We start from the raw sequence: 20,133 nt of genomic DNA on the forward strand, positions 1-20,133 counted from the left end.
GGTGAGGCAGGGGGAGCTGCTGGGGTCCTGTGGCCCCTGTGGGAGGGGGGAGATCCCAGAGGGGTTTGGTGGGGTCCGGGTCAGCCCTGGTGCGCGGGTGAGTCGCTGTCTGTACGTGTGTGCGATTCTACGCTGTGTCCTCGCAATGAAGCGCTTTTCTCTTCAGTTTCCTTCAGAAACCACTTCCCAGGCTTGCTGATCTTCTCACGAAAGTAAAGGCGTTTTTAGTCCGCAGCACGCATAAATCCAGTTAAATGAGGGCACCTTCGCTTTTACAAAAATCCTTCCCTATGGGATGCACAGCTGAACCTTGAAAAAACAGCATAAACTCGACTCAGGGGCTTTGTCGAGTTTTGCTTGTGGATAGAGAAAAATAGAAACTCTTAAAACACTTTCTCCAGTATCCTGTGATGATATTGTAAAGCAGGCGCAGACTGGTGGATCTTGTGTTGAATTTTGGTAACCTTAATAATAAAATTTTAGTTGAGGAATGAACACTCTCTTCCATGGAGACGTGACCGAAGAGGGATTTGCAGCTTTCAGTATGGTAGTTTTGCTAATCCACAAACCTGTTAAGTTTCACAATAAAACCTGTCAGTCTTGCCCGACTTTTCAGCAAAGATTTTGCAGGCTGTAGCGAGGTCTTGTATGGGCCAGTGGTCAGGTCTGCTATTACTAAAGCTTCGCTGCGCTTGCAGTGTACAATACAGGGCACACTACAGCAAATTGCAGCATGTGGTTTCAAACTGGTGCTGAACTAATGCATCGTCAAAGTACAGTTGTAGCATATGCCTTTGAAAATGTCTTTTTTGTTTGTTTGTTTTCTTTGTTTTCCTACACTTAATATGCAAAGAGTGTCTGATTCTTAGTTACTGGAGGTTTTGTTTACTGAACGGGTTTCCAATTTCTCCTACCTGTATGGATTATTTTTTTCTTTTAGTTGCTCAAGCTGGGTGGAGAAAGATTAATGAGGCTTTTGCTTGTGTAGTACTTGATGAATGGCAAAAGTTACAAGTCTTGGTTGTTACCTGTGCTTAAATATTTTGTTCCTTTTTGTGCTTGTACAGTGTTAGTGGAAACTGACTTTGTGCTGGCTTGTGTTTGGGTTAGGGAGTCAGGAGCTGCTGTTGAGAAGCCCTGGACTGGCTGGTGAACTGTCTTCTCTCACCTCCACAGATAAAACAGGCATGTTACCCAATTTCATGCGTGAAGCCTGTCTGGTAAAAGCCACATTTAAGCACAAGGTTTTATGGCCACTGCATTGTCTGTCTTGTAAAATGGGCTCGGTACGTCCCTGCATGTCTGCAACATGGCATTTGCTGTCTAATGGGTAAAAGTCATCACAGCCAACACCCATTAGAGATAAGATTGCCAAAGAGTTTCAGTTTGTAAGTTCCTCCTTGCTGTGCAGGTAAATTTCCAGAAGCCAACCCAACGCTTACAGCAAGAGAGAGAGGAGACCTGAAAGCACCTCAGCGTATTTTGGGATGAGTTTGTGTCGCTGTTGGTATTGTGCTCTTTAAACTGGAGCAGAAACTTTTTAGCTATCTTATTCTGTGGCAGTGACGGGTGTGCTTGGTCCCTATTTGTGCTTATTTCCTATTTCCTTATTTACAGGAGGAAAAAAAATCGGTGACACTTTGACACTTCTGCACTTGAATAGTCACTGTTGTAGTGAGGCCACTGGAAGTTTAGGGTATGTAGAAAACAGTTTTGTAGGCAATAGAAACCTCATTTCTGGGGCTGGGCAATGTATGGTTTTGCCAGAGAAGTCTGAGTTGGCTTGTGTGGAAGGGGGAAAGAACAATCATCACCCCCCCTTAGCTGACATGTTTGTATCATGCCAAAGCATCTTAGCTACGTGAAGAGAGGAAAGCTTCTCTATGCTTCATGTCAGGCAGCACAACGATGCCAGGAAATCCTCTTAGCATCGCTATGGGGCTTTTTTTTTTTTATTCTAGCCCTAGCAGCAGAGAGTCTGTAGTGTAGAGATGGCTAAGAGGGTGTTACAAGCGATGTTCTATGATACTTGTGCAAGTTGTGCCTACATTTTTGCTTTGGCCAGGAGAGAACAACCGAGGAAAACTTGCTCTCATTTAACCCGAGCTGGCAGTGAATGAGTTTCAAGGCAGTTGAGAACCATGGACCAGGGCTGATACTTCATTTTGCCTGCTTCTGTTTTCCTGCAGTCTTAATTTCTGTGCATTAGTTTTTATATTTTAACATTTCCAAGGTGTATTTTTAAAATACAGCCATGTTTCTTGGGCTGCCACAAATGGTCAGGCAGCAGTTTCTGTAGAGCCTCGAAAGTGAGTTCTTTTGGATTCCCCCTCTTTCTTCAGCTCTTCGCTGATCCACTGCTCATTCCTTGCTTACTGTAGTGGTTAGAACGCTCCTCCAAACACAGTAGATTTATTTTGGAGAGCATCCATTGAATAGACCCTCCACTGCATTCCTACCTGGCTAAATACATTATAACCCTAATGCTGGGGTGTGGGGAGAGGACTGGGGTCGTAGCACCAGGGGGCTTATGTGGCTGCCAAAGTACCGCATGGTCACGTGAGGGTCGTTGTATCAGACCAAGCAGCTTGGAAAGATGGAGTATCTGCTCATTACTTTTGAGTCATCTGTGCGCTTTGAGAGATGGAATTTGAATAAAGAAAGGTGAGTGCGTCATCCCAGGCGCAGTCATCTCGATGAAGAGATTTTTGGGAGATATACAAGTGCTCAGCAAAGGGAGAGGTGGCAGCACTAGATCCTGGCTCTCTGAGGGGCTGGAGAGGAGGGGATGGGATGGATGGGAAGGAATGCATAGGGAGTCAGGAGGACACAGCCAGGGATAATTACTTGATACTTTTACTGTAGGCGGTCATTTGTTCTGTATAATTTAGGTAGGTGTTTATGTAACTCTTAATTACCAGCTGCCTGTTTTTCTGTTTACAGAAGTTGTGATTTTGCTTTGTTGCAAAATAACTGTCGTCTAGCAAGTTGAGATGCCCATGCAAGAATGTGAAAATGTTGTTTGTTTGGGTTTTTTAATCAGTGCAGTATGCTCCTGACTTTTGCTATAATATTTCATGTGTCATGTACTAGAAAACATCCATGTTAATGGAAGAAAGTTACGGTAGGGCATACTTGTACTTGTGTTTCTCATGAATGTCACTTTGAGAGCTCAAATTCCGGTTTTGGGAGTTTGGTACTTGTGTGAGTCTTGTGCAGGAGACAAAAAGCAGATAATTCTAGATAGTGACTTCAGAGACATTTTACATGGGCCTGGCTGTTTGAGGGGGCTTGCCTGACATCCATGAGGAATGTAGTCTCTTCTCAGTGCCTGCTATTGTATTTTGGGCACTTGAAATATGAAAACAGTACAAATAACTTTCCTTCTAGTGCTGCTTGCTTGCGTTTTCAGAGAATGGCAGAGTCCCTTGCTTTAATTTTATGTCAAGTTGTGCGAGGAGGGCTTGCAAGCCCCGGCTGCCCTAGAGGATAGACCTTGAGGATAAAACAGTCATCTTGGTCTTTTCTTCTTTATTACTCATTTAATCTAATATTAGATGTCTTTTTGTGTGCTGTGTTATGCACTAGCTTTATAAGATCAAGATGTGGCAGTTGAGAAGGATCGTTTGTTTTACTTGCTTGGTACCACAGATTGTTTCAGCAATGCAGGGAGTTGATTATCTTCTCTTCAGTATACAGACTATCTGGAAGTACCTAGACTGTCTCACGATTGAGCTAGATGTCGTGCTCCGTTTATGTATAAACAGTAAAATGATATGTTTCTGTCTGAATACAGCAGAGCTTGCACTTCTTTTGTCTTTTCATCTGGTACTTTTGTATTTTTTGTAGAATAGTGATGATGAAACACAGTAGGTAGATGTGAGATGTCTTCTAATAAGTCTGGTACGGACACTCAGATATTGTGCATCTTGCTATGGTCAGATAAGCACAATAAGGACCTGGCTGAGGTTTTGTGAATGTTGTCTAGCAGAGTTATTATGGTGAAAAGTAAAGATGTCCAGACATGACCTTGAGTCTGGAAAATGTAGCATAATTGCAGTCCTCCTGAGATAGAAAAGCCTTATCTAATTAGAGGTTTGAAGGTTTTACAGTTACACCATTTAGTTTTTCAGTTGCCTATGCCTTCTGCTGATGTGATGGCAAGAAATAAAAGCTTGTTCTGTCTGTTTAAAAACATGCTTTCCATACTTCTTTTGTGAAGACATGGTCGTGTCATTTTAATGTGAACATTCCTGTTAGTCGGCAGAAATGTTATTGCATTTGTACAGGCCTGTGAAATCCCACGGGCAGGAGGGGAACTTGAGTTTGCTGGTGCAGCATCCAGGTCCTGGACCAGAGCCAGTGGCTCCAATGGCAGTCTCTCCAGCAGATTTTGCTCAAGGATTGAAGTCTTTGAGTCATTTTAAACTGGCTGATTTGTCTGTCAGTCTTGTAAACGTAGACACTTCTAGGTAGTGCATAGAAAAGTGAAGTTGTTTTTGTTTCAAAGTTTCTTAAATATTTTTTGCCCTTTTTATGCTCTCTATTGGCAGCAAATTTGGTGTTTTCCTCTTTTCCTTTTATTCCTCACCCCAAAAACCCAGTGCCCTGCCATAGCACGTAATTAGTCAGGTATTTGGCATTTATTTTGTACATTGAGTTCATTTGTATGAGCAATATGTAATTTCTTGTTTGATGCTTACTGGCAGAGGCTCATAAATGTGACTTTAGGGAATAAGTACAAAGATAAGTCTGCAGCGTGGAAAAAGGTTGGACTTTAGTGTAAGCAAGTTTATGCTAGTAAATAATTACCTTTTCAGTCCTTGTGAGGAATTTACTAGTAACTATTTCCTTGAGATGGAAAATATGGAAGCTGTAATATAAGAACTGAGAAACAAAACAAAACCCAAAGAAACCTCCTCCGCAAGGATCTTTATTTGTTTTGTATTCTACATCTAAGCCAGCAATTTTTGCAGAACACAAGCTCTTATTTACCCAGAGAAAATTACTGGCCTAGATTTCAGAAGGGCTGAGCACCAATATCTCATTTTAGAGAGCATGGGAGCTGTGAGGCTCCAGCAACATCTCTGAATGTCAGAGACCCTCCTCTTCCCTTCCCTCCTCTTGGTCACCCTTGCGCTTTTCATAAAGGCTTGTTCCAAAAGATGGTCCTCTTGTTGGGAATGGGCATGAACTGATGTGTTTATGTTCTGGAGCATTTGCCAACATCTCAGGTTTGCCTGCTCCTTGTTTTGCAAACAGGCAAGAGAGTGAAATGGATGGGGCTGGTTAGCTTCAGCATGGCCGCGTGGGACTTCATGGCCAACAGTTGTTCTGTTAAGGGATGAATGTGTTTCAGGCTGCAGTTCTGTGCTGCCAAGTTGTGGTTTTGGGCTTCTTTACAGAAGCAGCGGAAAGTAAAAAATAGCTGGAGGAACAGTCGGAGAGATCTGTATGATCCTAGAAATAGGAGACAAAGGTGGGAGAGAAGTATGTAAAGAGGCTAAGAGGAGAAGAAGCCATCCCTATTTGAAGAAACCTGCAAATTAAGGCAAGAGAGATTTCAATGTTGTAAGACCTCTGTTAACAGATGTATCAACACCATCTCATGGGTCCGTGGTCATCCTCCACACTTGGAAGACTCGCCATCTGCTGCAGCAGTGACTTGGGGTTTTGCTACAGGGAAATAGTCATCCACAGTTTTTCTTACCTGCCGTTCAGGCCCTGGGGTAGTTTTCTGATAAGATGTTCTCAAACTTTGGTCTGAAAAGAGATTTCTGGTCATGTGATGTTGACTCTTAATGCTCTACCACTGCCAACTTGCCCAGCACAACCCTTCTGGAAACCTGGAGGTAGCTGTTGGCATTTCCTTTGCTGATAGACAGGCAGCCAGTTCAGTTGATGCAGTGATGGGTGTCACACAGAGGAGAGGAAGATCTTGGCATTACTCTGTAAGTTCCTCACTGTAAGCATCTTTGAAGGCCTTTGCTTTAGGATCAGGCCCAGACTTATTCAATTTTGTGTTCCAAATAAAGCCTGTATGTCCAAATCGGAAACGTGTAGTATTAGATGTATGGCTGCCTGGAAAGGGTAGTTAGATCATCACAGCATGTGATCTACCTGGCAAAACAGTTTACCTTTTGGCCTTTTTTGTGAAGTACTAAGTTGCTACAGGTGTCGGGAAGTTTCACTGAAGTTTAATATTTTCAAATCGTATGTAATTTATTTTAAAACACGTAGCTGAAATAGCAGAATGCATTTTATTTTACTGTTGAATGATTTAACTGTTACAGAATTGTGACCAGGTCAGAACTTTCCATTTCCCAGAAACATATTACTGTCACTGAAAGATTAGGGGAAAAGATATCTGTATTTCGACTTCACCCTGAACTTGAAAGAACATTCTGCATATAGCAAATCAACTAACATTATTGATATACATCATTTACAGAAAAACACAGAGGACTGTAGTGATCTCAAAAATAACACTTCAAAGTGGGTGTCTGAAAACCATTGTTGAATTTGAATATGTAGCTACTAATTGATGACATTATACATAATGTCAGTCAATATGACAACATGTTTTAAAAATGCAGATAGCTATTGCTGAGGAGGTGATACATGTGTTCCCTGTGGATTGGGGTCTGACATCTGTGAGGGATGTGTTTGGTTTTGGAAAGTAAGAATATCAATTAATGTTTTTTTTGTCATCCTCATTTTCCTGGTGTGGTTTTTTTTATATTTGCTGTTTATTTTTACTGAGTTACAGGCAAGTTGTATTTGTCATAGGTGGCCTGTTTCAGTCATACAGTGTGTTTTGCAGTCAGTAAAACTTCATTGGCTAAGCTTTAAACATTATTTTTAAAAAAGCTATTAAAAGCATACTATTCAATATTTCTTGTTCAATTTGATGTCTTCACAAAGGGAAAGGGAGAATGGTCTTCATAGCATGGCAGAAATGAAAATGGATTCCTTAGGCTTTCCTTGTGTGCTATTTGCATTTCCACTTTTGACAAATACAACTCAGTAAGGAAACCTGAGAGGTAATGAGCATGTGGAAGATAATAGCAATGCATTTTTCACTGCTGAAAAATAGTTTCTCAAGTGATAGCAATTTTAAATGTAGCCAAATGTTTGTTGGTATAATATGAGAACTCTAAAACATGCAAGGTCTGTTGCTGAAATTTGATGCTCAGTGTGCATCAATGTTTGGCCTTTTTGTTGAAGGTGTTCAAATCTAGTATTGATAAGTACACATGTAATTACAAATTTTGTTTTCTAGCTTTGTTACTTGTGGATAATTCAGACAGTGGTTGGTTTTTGACTACTCAGCCTCAAGATTTTGTCACAGTGAAGATAAAATTGAAGTAATTTTTGAGTCTGATTTTATTTCTATATTTTTTTTAGTCTGGAGTTAAGAAAACATTAAAACTACTTCTTTTCTTCAGGGATATGAAAAATATTACAAAGCTTAAGGGCTCTATTGCCTCTTAAAACATACAATTCCTGTAAGCTTTGCATTAAAAATGCAGGAGGAGCCTCAAACCATCATTGTGGTCTGGAAGAAGGGGACACAGAAGATGCTGTCTTCGGGACAGAAAAAAGTATTTTTCACTTATTAATTCTTTATCTCAAGGAAAAGATGAAGAAAAATCCCAAGTCGGGTGAAGTTGTTGAGAGCACTGCGAAGAGCACCCTGCCAAGTCAGGCCCTCAGAGAGCAAACAGCCGTCTTTGCTCTCAGTTGAGCAGTTTCTCACTAAAATACAAAGATTTTTGTGTTTTGCTTTGGTTTTTTTTTCTTCAGATGGTGTACCTCTTTCTTTCCTCTCTCCAGCCAATCCTGGAGGAGCGCTAGGTTTTGCAAGGACTTTTTTCACCTTAAAATTTTTGAGCAAATGTGTTTGGACTTTTAAATGGTACACAATTAGCAATGAATCATAAATGGATGTGCAATTTCTGAGGTATTCAGGGGAGGCCTAAACCTGTTTAATTTAGCTTAATAATACTGCAAATGCAGTTGTGTATTGTATAACCTTGTTCTGTGAAGATGTGTTTTTGTTTGGGAGTTTTCCCATTACCTTCTTGACATCTGCATGGTTACAGATTAATAGCCTGACCCAGTGCCCCAGCGGGGGGAGCGGAGTGGCGGTGCTTTCAATAGGCATGTCACTGGCTGAGGAAACATATGGAATATTTCATTCCTGGCTTTGCATGGGTCTGTAAAGGGCAGAGGGCTGGAGGGGCTTCAGACTTCATGGTAGATCGGTAAGCTAGTTACAAGGTTTGCTGTGAGCCATCAAAATGCTCTTGCCAAAGATGTCGTACTTGGCATGACACTGTGTTTTGCTGTGTAACCAGAACCCCAGATGTAGACCAACCCCATTTTGGCAATGCAATATATTAATAATGTGACCATGTGGTAGAGTTCACTGTGGTTGCATTCTTCCTGACACAGAATACTAAGTGACTTTTTTTTCTGAACCATCAGGGCACTCTGGTGGTTGGTATTTGGTGTTCTGCAGATGCAGAAGATGTGAGCACAGATGTGGGGGTCCCACTGGAACCTGCCTTGGGGTCTGTCTCCTCCTTTGCTCATTACTTCCCCTTTCAGATCACAGAATGGCACCAACCGTTGCCTGTCGCCCAAACATGACACTGCAGTGTATTAGCTTGTAAAGTGAGGGTCTTGGTGTTCTGCATGGAACTGGGGGAGTTGGGGAAAGCTGAGTTGGGAGAGAAAAGGGTATGGCCTTGTGTAAGGGGCCCTACTCTGAGAGTGAAGTTGCTGATGGCTTGGGTCTGGGTAGGCTTCTGCCTTTTGGTACTGTTTTACTGCTGTTGGTTTAACACCTGGGTTTAAAAAAAAAAAGGGGAAAAAATGCATGTGCTAATATTGACCAAACTGTTAATATTTTACAGAACTAGTGTGAGTCTTGCTAGGTGTAGAAAATCCATGTATTTTCCAAGGGCAAATCTGCTGGCTCTGTGCTACGTGTTTAGTGGAGGCACTAAATCTCTTCAGTATCCAGGGCAATTAATAATTTATTTAGAATTGACTTGCTCTTGCTAGACATCCTTATTTTCAAAAATTCCAACTAGTTTGTTTATGTGGGTTTTTTTTAACCTGCTGCCTGACAAAACAGGTCTCTAGTTTTCAGACCAAAAATGTGTGGTGTATCGATGTTTGAGTTTTAAGCAGGGTTTTTATTTATTTTGAGAATAATAAATGGCAGTCGTTTATTGCTCCAGCAGAAGTCTCTGTAGTTGTGCAGCAAGGCCATTTTTTCATCTTTTTTTTTAAAAATAAATATTTTCAAGTATCCTAAGTAATTTTGTCAGTAAAGGAAATCTACAACATGTTCAAAAGAGAAAGCTATTGTTTAAATAATAATAATACATCAAAAATCCTGCTTAAGAGTAGAACTGCTTGCATTGTCATTGCCTCTTCACTCACAATTGATTTCCCCTAATAACTAACTGCTTCAATGGGAGAAATTCTGTAACATGCCTCAGATAGGTGCATATTTCCAAATACTCTGGATATGTATCTCACCAAATATATTCCCTGTTTCCTTCAGACAAAGTGCATCACCTGGTTTCAGCTGATTAAGTGCCATAAGGAACAGAGAACAGTGAAATAATAAACTAACATGAAAAAAAGCCCTCCTTCTTAATGCCATTTTTTAATGAATTGGGCTCTCAGAATTTGGTGTCCAGTCTGATTTATTTTACTATAAAAGTGTCAGATTGATACTGTAGGCCACTTTGCTTTGCAAATGGCTCTGCCCGCCAGTTTGTCCTTTGGCATCTTCAGTGGGATCGGACAGCTTCTGTCTCATCTCTGTCACGGCGCAGGGCTTTTCCTCGCTTGCGGTTTGTATGGAGCCACTGAGGCTCTTTGGGCTTTTCTGTATGAAGTATTTGGGAGGACTGGGAGAGCTTTGTACAGTTTGATCCTTGACTGCTTGTTGTCTTAATGTCTGTGCCAGACTAATCCTTTTTTGCCCATGTAAGCTTTGTTACCATAACAAATATAATAGAAACAAATGCTTCAAACCTTAAGGAATGTAACGTGCAAGTAATCACCAAGTTGAGAAATTCTGCCATACGATGGCAATATGAAATCTTCCTTCATGAGCTTCAGTTGTGGCAGCAGACAGCACGATGTGTACTTGTGTACCTGGGACTTGGACATCACACCTGTACTGACCAACAGCCTGCCTGGCCAGAATACACATACTGCCGTAGGTTCCCATTGCCCTTCTGGCTTTGGGCTGTTTTATAGAATACTGTGCAAATTGGCAAACATTTGTGGATGTCTCTGTTTTGCTATGTCTGATAAAAACATGTTGTGCTCAATGGAACCCCACCATTTGTTGGTAGTGGAGCTGGACTTTGATTTCCATCCCCCCTCCCCCTTACAATCTTGGAGTAGTAAATATCAGTCATGGCAAAAATGAGGATGGAGTCACCTGCATGGAGATAGACCCATGGAATGGCTAAACTTGCAACAGATCCTATTCTGAACTTTAGCTGACCTTTTAAAATAAGAGTTTGTGTGGGGTTTGGTTTTTGTTTGGTTCCTCTCCCTCCCCGCGCCCCACCCTGTTTGTGCATTGCAGCACTCGGGACTCAGCATCACTGAGGAGTTATCCCTGTTCCAGAGTACTTCTCTTCAGCAGGCACTGGTTGAATGTGGCAGTTTCACTGATAGCTCCACCAGTGCTCCACTGTGACCAGTCCCTCCTTGGTTTTCACACTTCCGAGGTACTGGTCAGACTAAGAATTCTACACGTACATGTACATACATGTACATTTTTTAAAAAACCCACTTCCTTCAAAAGACAATGCATTAGTTGCATTGTGCTGTTATGGAGAAAAAGGTCAAGAAGTCTGTAGTGCCTACAGTCGCTCATCCCATGGGCTAGGTAAGTTTTAATTGTTGATGCCATCCTTAAACTACCATGTTAAACTGAAAAGTAGCTTCTGATTTTAAGAGAATAGGTGAATCGTAGTGTGAATCAACAGTGAAAATGCAGAGCTGTTTCTACATATGGCCACTTTCAGTATTATAAGAAGTCCTTTGCATCTCTGATTTAAAGAAAGAAAAACCATTGAGTAGTAGCACCCTGCTTCAGGATTTGAGCCCTGCTGGTGTGTTTGCACTGCAGTGCAAGCCTTGTGTGTGACAGTGCTGAGGATCCTTGCCTAGACACCGTTCTGTTTAGCTTGGTTATACACTGATGGAAATATGTTGGGTGGAGAGAGATCCAGCTTGACAGTGAATCTAAGGGCTTTGCTAAAAGGATTGAGGCAAGTTGCTAAGTTCTGAAGTTTGGTAAAGGAGGCAGAAGGGTTCTTGCAGCAGAACAGTGCTACCAGGCACCGCTTTTGAGGTTGGTAGCGGATCATTTAACAGCGCGTATCTGCAAAATTATTGGGAAAGACTTAAGATCTGTCTACATTACACATTTTGCGTCTCTCCTTTTGGAACTCAAACACACAAGCATGCCTTAAATGGGATTGCTTCTTAACCTGTCTTTGTGAAGTAATCTCTCTTTGGTTTAGATCTTCCTGAAGCGCCTAAGATGTTAAAAATTGCTATGTATTTGAAAAGCAGTTAGCGCATCATTTATTTTCAGTGAATATATGCGGATCATCCAAGAAGCTTTAGCAAATAGCCAAGAGTGTGTGTGATTTAAAAAACGCGACAGCCCCTGTTCTGCTGCCATCTTGTCTGCAACAACAGCGCATTGCTGGTGTCTTAGAACGGCTCTCTGCTCCGGATATGCAACTCAGGAGGAGGAGATTCTGTTACAACTTTTCAGGGTTGAGCAAATGACTTTCATTAAGTTTTTACACAATAGCCCAAGGCTTTTGAGGAAGGACTAGACTAGAAACTCATCGCACTTATTCTCATATGTTGCATTCATTTAGACAAGGCAGTTTCCAAAACACCGTGGTGGTCAAAGCACAAGAGGCACCTTAAACATTGAAAATCTTGGTCGTATTTTAAGCATTTTTAGCTGTTGAGAAGATATTATCTACAGAGAGATTAATGAGCAATAAGTAAACTATGTTGGATCCAGGCTTGCAGAATGCAGTTTAACTGCTTTAGGTTTCAGCACACTCATTTAATTACTGGGTTACTGAACATTTTCTCTGCTGTGGGGGTGCGTGTAGGGGAAATGTGTACATTTATACAAAGAATCGTGAATGAAGTTTGGGGATACTGCCTTTGTGTTGCCTAAACAATCTCACTTTAGATTACCCCCCTCCTTAATTTCCTTTCTGGAAGATTGTAGGTAGGTCTTGCTATCACTTACAGTCGATTACTTCAGTGTTCTCTTCCCCTGTGTGATTTAACATGCACAAGCCTAATTATTCTTTTCTGGCCTAGGGAGAGATTTCCTTGCCATCACTGCCTTCACTGCCCTTTACCCTTCTGCACGTTAGTTTGTTTGGAGAAACCCAGTTGCTCGGTAAGCAACTCCAAACAAGGCAGTGCTCGGGGCTGTCTTGGAAACATAATTTACACCTTTTACATAGCATGTTAAGTCCCAGTTTGGTGAAACTCAACTGCTAGATGTACTGAATTAGCAAGCTCTGAACACTTCTTTAAGTAAAGGTGGTACAAGTTCAGCAGTAAAGCACCAGTTTACACTGCACTTTGATACTGCAGTGGGGTGATACAGGTATAAAGGAAAGGATATTTAAGTTGGCAAATAACATCCATTAATTCAACCATTTCTTTTTACTAGCAGCTGTTGTTTAGTCATACACTATTTAAATGTCAAAAGAGAATGACTTTATGAGATGAATGTGATGCAATGCTGCCAGACTGATTGCTCCTGTGATAGCAAAGAAATACATATTTAATCTGGTGGAAACTTCTCAGCTGATTGCTGCTAATGCTGTCCTTCCTAATACGTAGTATGGAGAGGAGAAAAAGAAAAGAAAATGCAAATTGTGAAGACCAACAAGAATAAACTGCATAAATTCTTCGTTAAAATATTTTTTTAAATTTTAATTTGGTAATGGTTAGAGGAGGCATGACAGATCATTTCTTGAAATGAGTAGTACAGAATGAGCTCTAAAAGCTTTGTATTTTGCAACTTGTATTAATATGTATGCTATACAAAATGCAATCTGATATGTCAAAGGGCTGGCGATGCTTCCTTCTCTGCCATGTTTATTGTAAATATTCCTTACATTATTACAAGTCTTTTGTGGTAGATATAATGAAAAGTAGCAAAAGGTTCCGTTTGTCTTGGACCCCTGAGTATCTAGTGCTCTTTTTAAGATGTAACGATTATTTAACTCTACTATTAATTACGCAGTAAGGATTTGTAAAATCTTCATTTAAATGGAAAAAAAAAGCTGTTTGACATGACAGCTACGGATGTTTTTACATGACACTGCCTTAATTATATCCTGATGGTTGTTTAAAAAAGAGCTCGTGTTTTGAATGTTTTCTCGCCTTTTATTTAAGGTAGTCTCTTAAAGGTCTAATCTGATCTGTTGCAGGATTACTTGTCCCTCAACTAAAAGTTAAAATTAATGACTAAGTTTACTTTTTACTTCTCAGATTTGATAGTGAATATAGGACATGTTGGTATTTATTGTGGGATCTGATACTGTAACTGCAGAGCAGTACTTCATTTCTAGAACCTTAAATGCTGATGTTAATAGGTGTATCATTATTAAAAATGAAAAGAGGATACAGTTTGCCAGTTTCAATAAAAACCTTTTCACCTTCTCACCTTTCAGGGTTATTTTTTTTTTATTAGTATCTTCACAATTTTGCTGGTGATAGATTGCAAAAAAATGATGTGTTGATGGTAGTAAATGATGAAATTAGTGATGTGGAGAACAGGGTGTCAGTAGCATTTAGGAGTCTGCATTAGATGCAGGTTTCAAGCTGCATGGCAAGTTTTACTGGCCCCAATTTACTGATTCAGTAAAACCCATCATCTTTCAAGGCAAAAGAAACTGGACTACTTTGAAATAAGTGAGAACAAGAAAAACCAGATCTTTTTATTAATGAAGCTTGGGAGGGTATTCTTTGTCCACCTTGCATCCATATAGTTGTCTTCATTGCAACATAGGTTTATACGTCAAAAAGGAATTTGCATTGGCCTTTAGGTAGGAGCTAGAGTGTATTTCCTTGCCTATGGAATAGCTATTGTGAAGTAAAAATATGCCTGAGTTTCTTGTATGGAGATAGTCAAGGCAACAAGGGTTCATAAGCCCTGTTTTCTTCTTGGAGTTCAGCTGTAAAATGCGTATTGCTAGAAAGGTGCATGTACTGTGTCTGTCTACAAGCAGGCTAGAAATACAGGGGGATCGCTTGATTGCATTTGTGGGTCTCTTGCTTTTCCATCATACAGGTGTTTATATAAAAAATTGATCCTGTGTACATGATTAAACTTGACAGACCTTAATCTCTGTTGCTAAGAGTGTGGGCTGGATAGTTAATGTGGTAGGTCTTTGTTTTTCATGTAAATACTTGTAATGTTCTGTTTGCATCAAGTATGCTGTTTTTTTTTCTTGACAGTTTAGTGATTAAAATCTACTCAGTTTTAAATAGGTGTAGCCATGTAAATATTGGGAACAGAGTTAAGGTGAAGAGAGAACTTAACCTTTCCAAGAAAATTACTAGTAATAGGTGCTTCTTTGACCTCTTACAATGGCAAGCGATGGCTGTCACACTTTTTTTGGCTGAGGGTTTCTGTGAAAGATTTCATTTGCTTGTATTCATTTTCCTTAAGAATTAGAAAATATGCTAATTTTTAATTGGTTTATATTCTTGGGTCAGCAACGGTAAGTATTATTATTATTCTTCATGTTAGAGTAGAAACCAGAAGTCTAGAGCTGCACCACTAAATTTGGTTAGTACAGCTCTCCAGCTTGGGATGCTGTTTGTAACCAACAAAGTAATGCTGGTGAGCACCCCTGATGTCGGGCAGTTTTACGTGGAGGAGTGGTTGGTTGCTGGTTTGTAGGTTGTTTTGTTGTTGTTGGTTTTGTTTGTTTGTTTTTAGGGCCATAGCAGTTGAGGAACTGAGATTCCCCTGTGCTGGGTGTTGAGCCATGCGGACAGTGAGAGCAGGCCTTGTGCTTTACCTGTGCTACTTGGAGCTGTGTCTGGGGCTTGTTTTGCTGTTTTACATTATATTGCACTTTTATTGGATATTCTTGTGAGGTTTTTCTCAGCATGGTATGAATTTGGATTGTAGCTGATGCATTTGGGATGACAAATCATGCTTATTTTCAGAATTTGAATTACTTTTCTTGCTCTTTGCTGCTGGAGAGGAGTCCATCTTGAACTGCTGTGGTAAATAATCACAGAAATTGTCAATAATATAACAGAACTTGAGAGTAAACTCCTGCTTGATTGATGTCGAAGCTCTGTTGAGGTTAGTGATACAACACGTTCTTATAATGGCTTGTGAACAGGCTTTTCAGAAATATGTGATTGGAGTTGGGCCTTCAAAACAAAGTCATGCAGACATTGTGAGGTTTTTTTCCTTCTCTCTTGTACAGTTCTATCGTAGTGGGAGGAAACAGGAACACTGTGTAGGACAGGTGATAGTTATATATTATTTGGGGGCCTTAATTTAGCTGTCTAAGACAAGACTAGAAGTGATTGTGGTGAAAGTGTTGTTCATTAAATAGGCAGTCTGATTTTTGAAAAGCAGAGTCACTGAGTACTGCCACTAGATGACTGTTTCTGAAAGGCAAGTCCCTTGACTATGTCAGTGCCAACACAAGCAGCTAACTCGTATGTTAACAAAAAAAGGTCTAAGCTGATGTTGCACTTTTGCCTAGATGCATGAAATCTTTATAGCAAGTGGTGCTTGTTAAAGAATGCCTGCTGGATACGTAGGTAGTGTAGAGAGGAGGATTTTAAACCGTTGCTTTTTGTGTTCTCTCAGATTGGTGTTAGTAATAAAAACGTCTTTGTTCTGATCTCTCGTCGTGTTGTGTGGGGTTTCTGTCAGTCATAAAAAGGCTATGCCTGTTTTCTTGCAGAGGAGAGAGCATTCTGGAGATTACCGGAGCCTCAGCCTGTGGTTCTTTGACATGAAAAATACCCTCTGCTAATGATTTTGGTAGTTTTTGGCTGCACCTTCTATTGCTGGGCTGGTCTCCTGCGAGGAAGCAGCCCATATGCTGCCTTTCACAGGATAAAGGCATTTACAAGACAATGGAGGGAGACCAGCAGCACGCTGGAGGGGCTGGACCATCATCCCTGGCCGGGTGATGGCTTTGTTAGGTGGTGGTTGTACCTGATGGTCCCTGCTCACCCCTGGCCCCCTCACTGCACACACCGGGTGCCCCACAGAAACCAGCAGCCACGTCTAGCCCTTTCCTACTCCAAACCAGCCCAAGCAGCAGGCTAACAACTGGGTTTCCCCAAACTAGGAGGATGATATTTCCATTGTGTTTTCTTAAAACTGTTTTGTTTCCTATTTGTGGGTGGGTGAGAAGTCTGTCAAGAAAAGAGCTACTGTTTGCTCAAATATTGCAAGTTTCTATAACATTTCTGTTAGGCAGAAACTGCCTACGCAGCTGAAAAGCAGAGGTAGTTCTCAAACATCCTGTTTAATATACAAACACTGCTATTGCATTAGTTTGGTCTTAGATAGTGGAGTACAGATTACCTTCACGTACTGATAATGGAAGCAGATATTTAATTGTAGACGAGGCCACCAAACCCAGCAGGGGGTATGTGTATACCTTCGCCTTCACAGGCTCTGATTTTCAGACAATGCCAGTGCGTCATGTGCAGTCTCAACAAATTAGTTCCCTGCCTTACCCGCTCCTTTCTCAGCTGCTGCTTCAGGATGCCCAGGGATGTTTCATCAACGTGTTTTGTTCCACTTGCCTTCGTTTTGGAAGCTGCTGGCTTGCATGGATTTGGGCGAGCTGTTGCAGTTATGCTAGATTTATGACTGCCTGTATTTAATTTTTTCTTGAGGTAGCAAGGGATGTACAGCAAAGAGCGGGTACAGTAAGCTTGAACTTCTTTTTATTGACGATAATATTTAAAAGTGAAAATGTAACAGTATTTCAGTTGTGAATACATGGAAATTGTGTGTACTGCTTAATGTGTTTCAGAAATCCCTGTTACTTTTCTTCCTTAAATACAAGAAAACAGGCGTGTAATGCCTCATTGAAAGAAGCCTGTAGGGGTGCTTTGTGAGGGTCTTAATTAAGGGCTTTGAAAGACTAAACAAAAGGAAAAAGAAAATGCTACAGGGTTATTGTTATTCCAGCCCATTGGCTCAGGGAGCTGACCATCCATTGGTGCCTTCTGTCCATTTGGGAGCTGAATGACACTTTTGTTCGTGGTTAACAGGGGTGAAAGAAGCCAATTATTGGCTGTCTTTTCCACAGGGCAGCTGCAGACGGATTTCACTGCAGGCAAATATGGACTTTTCTGCCACAAGGATGGCTGTGATGACAGTTATTTTTGTGGGATTGTATGAAAGAAAACAGTTTTTTATTTTTTTTCCCCTCCAGTGTCTTGTGTAGATATTTATTGAAAACTACTGTGAATATGCTGGCGTGGAATGGAAATGTGTAAAGGACTGGATTCCCCACATTATCAGTGTACTTGGCTTTTTCTCTGGGCATGTGAGAAAGTGAGGGGTTTTTGGGTTTCTTTTTCTCATCTAATTTTTTTTTCTTTGCAATTGCAGTTAACGATGGGGTTTTTCTAATTGGTGTGCAGTATGCACTGATGGCTGCCAGCTCAGGCTGTGCTGGCTGCTTTGTGTGCGTAGTGACGGAGGGACAACCTCTGCAGGTTAGCAGGAAGTCCTGCAACGGCAAAATAAATGCCTGCATGCTATTAGGGGCCTCGGAAAGAGTCTCTGTGCCTGAACTTGCCACCCCTTCTTCCACATCTCTATCACTTGGTCCGTTATAAAATCTTTTCCCACAACCCTTGCTTCTAGAATTCAAAATTTATTCCTTACTCCCAAATTTTCTTTGAGCCTCTAGTTACAATTCAAATGTGTGGAAAGACTTAGTTGATGAAGAACCAGGATCACTAACTGCTTTGATTCTGGAGAAATACGTTCCAGTTTGGGACATATTTTGAGTAAGGGCCCATGTCTCGGTCAGAGTTGATCCATCTTAGTTTACTACACTGAATAACTTCTCTGCATGTTAGCAGCTCAGGAGGTCTGCCGGTGATTGTGGTGGGGTGCTTGTGGTGACCTCTTTGCGTAGGCATCTAAAATCTGCATTTAGGCATAGTTCATAATAATAGTATATAAAAAAAAGAAAAAGGCGGTGTTCCTTGTCTTTTGTGGCTTTCTGCTGCAGGTGAAAGGAGAGCCTGCCCTTTGTCCTCTGACCCTTGGAAGTGGAAGCACAATGAGGACACTCCTCCTTCATCTCTAGGTGCATACAGAGGGGATTTTATGCTTCCAGTTGGTTTTTCTTCATCCAAACTGATGATTTTCCTTTACAGATTTTTTTGCTGGATGGATTTTTAGCTGCAGATGTGACTGCTCTTGCCATTGTCCACTATATTCCCAGCCCATGCTGACTGAAGTTGGTTGTGCCCCCTTGGGTTTTGCATGTTGCAGACAGCCTTGCTTGAGGCTCTCCAACCATCTGGGGATGCAGCTCTGTGGGCACTTGTCGTCTGTTGGCCCCTGTCAGTGGCAGGGCTGTACCTCTGCCGAGTTCCTGCGAGCGTGTGGATGGGTACATGTGCAGTGCTGTGAAGTTGCCTGCACGACGCTGGCAGTAATGACAATGACTGTCTTCTGGGTGTGTGGCCTGGCTCACCTGTGGGAGGGAGCAAGGGAGCAGCCCGGCTTTCAGGAAAGCAATGTCCCGCAATCTGGTGCTCCAGCAAAGGGAGGTCTCTGGGTGCGGGACCCTGCTCTGTGTTCTGGGGGAGAAGGCTTTGTCTAAGGGTTGCTTACAAAAGCAGAACTAGTCTGCCCCTCTTAGTGGAGACAGGAACAGTTGGTGGCCGAATTCCCCTGCCCTCCAATGCTTATAATGCTTGCTGGTTTTTTTACTGCATACTTTGGGGGAGAAAATCCACCATTATGTATATAAGCACCACAAGTGCTGCTGTCACTGTAGGTCCTGGACATTGATGCATTTCAAGATGTTCCAAGACATATCAAGACAGTAAGTGTAGGTTGAAAAAAAATTAGTGAAATCTATACAACTTTTGACTACTAAGTAAAGAGTTGTGTTTTTCAACAAGGCAAAACACACATGAAGTTTTGCTTCTTGAAGCATTACCTCTGATTAGTCAGGCAAGAATGAGTTCCTTCCTGATGCTGTCATTACAAAGGAAAAAATAAAATTGGTTTCAAATACTTCCTTGATATCACTTGTTCAGTCCTGCACTGTTGAAGTAGCAGCTGAACCTGGAGCTATCCTCTAAGGGTGTCCTGGCAGATGTTTTGGGAAGTTTTCATTTTGATTATGTCTGAGGTTCACTGGAAGATAAGGTGGATGCTCAGCCTGTGTCTTCATGTATGTAAGGGGCTTGGCCATCCATCTCAAATACATACTAAAGTGGAACGTAGCTGAAACCATTACAACTCAAAAGGTTGGGAAGCGCATACAAAGCTAGTGAGGCTGTTTGGATTCTTGTAGGTAGCTACACATCTTGTCCACAGGCAGCAACCTCGCTTTACCATTTGTTGAAGATACAGTTTCCCGAGTAAAACACAGGGGTTGTATGGTAGCACATGTGAATGCTGCCACGCAGAAGACTTCAGGCAGACTTTAATCCTTCGAATGTCATAAAGTGGAAATTTCTGTTAAAGTACTGTGTAATAATTGGTGATCAAAAATTCCAAAACCTAAGTTTTGCATCTTATCAAAACTACTTGTGCTTCATCAGCTACTTTAAGATGCCTTGAAAATTGCTATGTAAGAGCATGTTTTGGCCTTCTAGAAAGGCCATTCCAGGTGCTGCCATGAAATCTATTTTGACACTAGAAAGCCATACTGTGTGCTTTTAGTTTTCCCACAGTATATAGATAATTATAGCGCTGTATTGCAGAAAAATGCGGTGGTGTGTTTTTGTTTGGTTTTTTCCTTTACCAGAAATGATTTTTAGTTACATCCTAGTTATGTGTTA

At 41.2% G+C, this 20,133-nt stretch overlaps 1 protein-coding gene across 1 annotated transcript in view; it reads left to right on the forward strand.

The window, feature by feature from the left end:
• Positions 1-2,596: 2,596 nt before the first annotated feature.
• Positions 2,597-20,133, forward strand: part of LGR4 (leucine-rich repeat containing G protein-coupled receptor 4) — a 72,501-nt gene continuing 54,964 nt past the window's right edge. The window contains exon 1 of the mRNA XM_010181303.1: positions 2,597-2,664. Coding sequence (XP_010179605.1) covers positions 2,597-2,664 — 68 coding nt within the window. The remainder of the gene's footprint in view (positions 2,665-20,133) is intronic.

The sequence above is a fragment of the Mesitornis unicolor genome, unplaced genomic scaffold (assembly GCF_000695765.1).
Source record: "Mesitornis unicolor isolate BGI_N332 unplaced genomic scaffold, ASM69576v1 scaffold7273, whole genome shotgun sequence".
Taxonomy (NCBI): Eukaryota; Metazoa; Chordata; class Aves; order Mesitornithiformes; family Mesitornithidae; genus Mesitornis; species Mesitornis unicolor.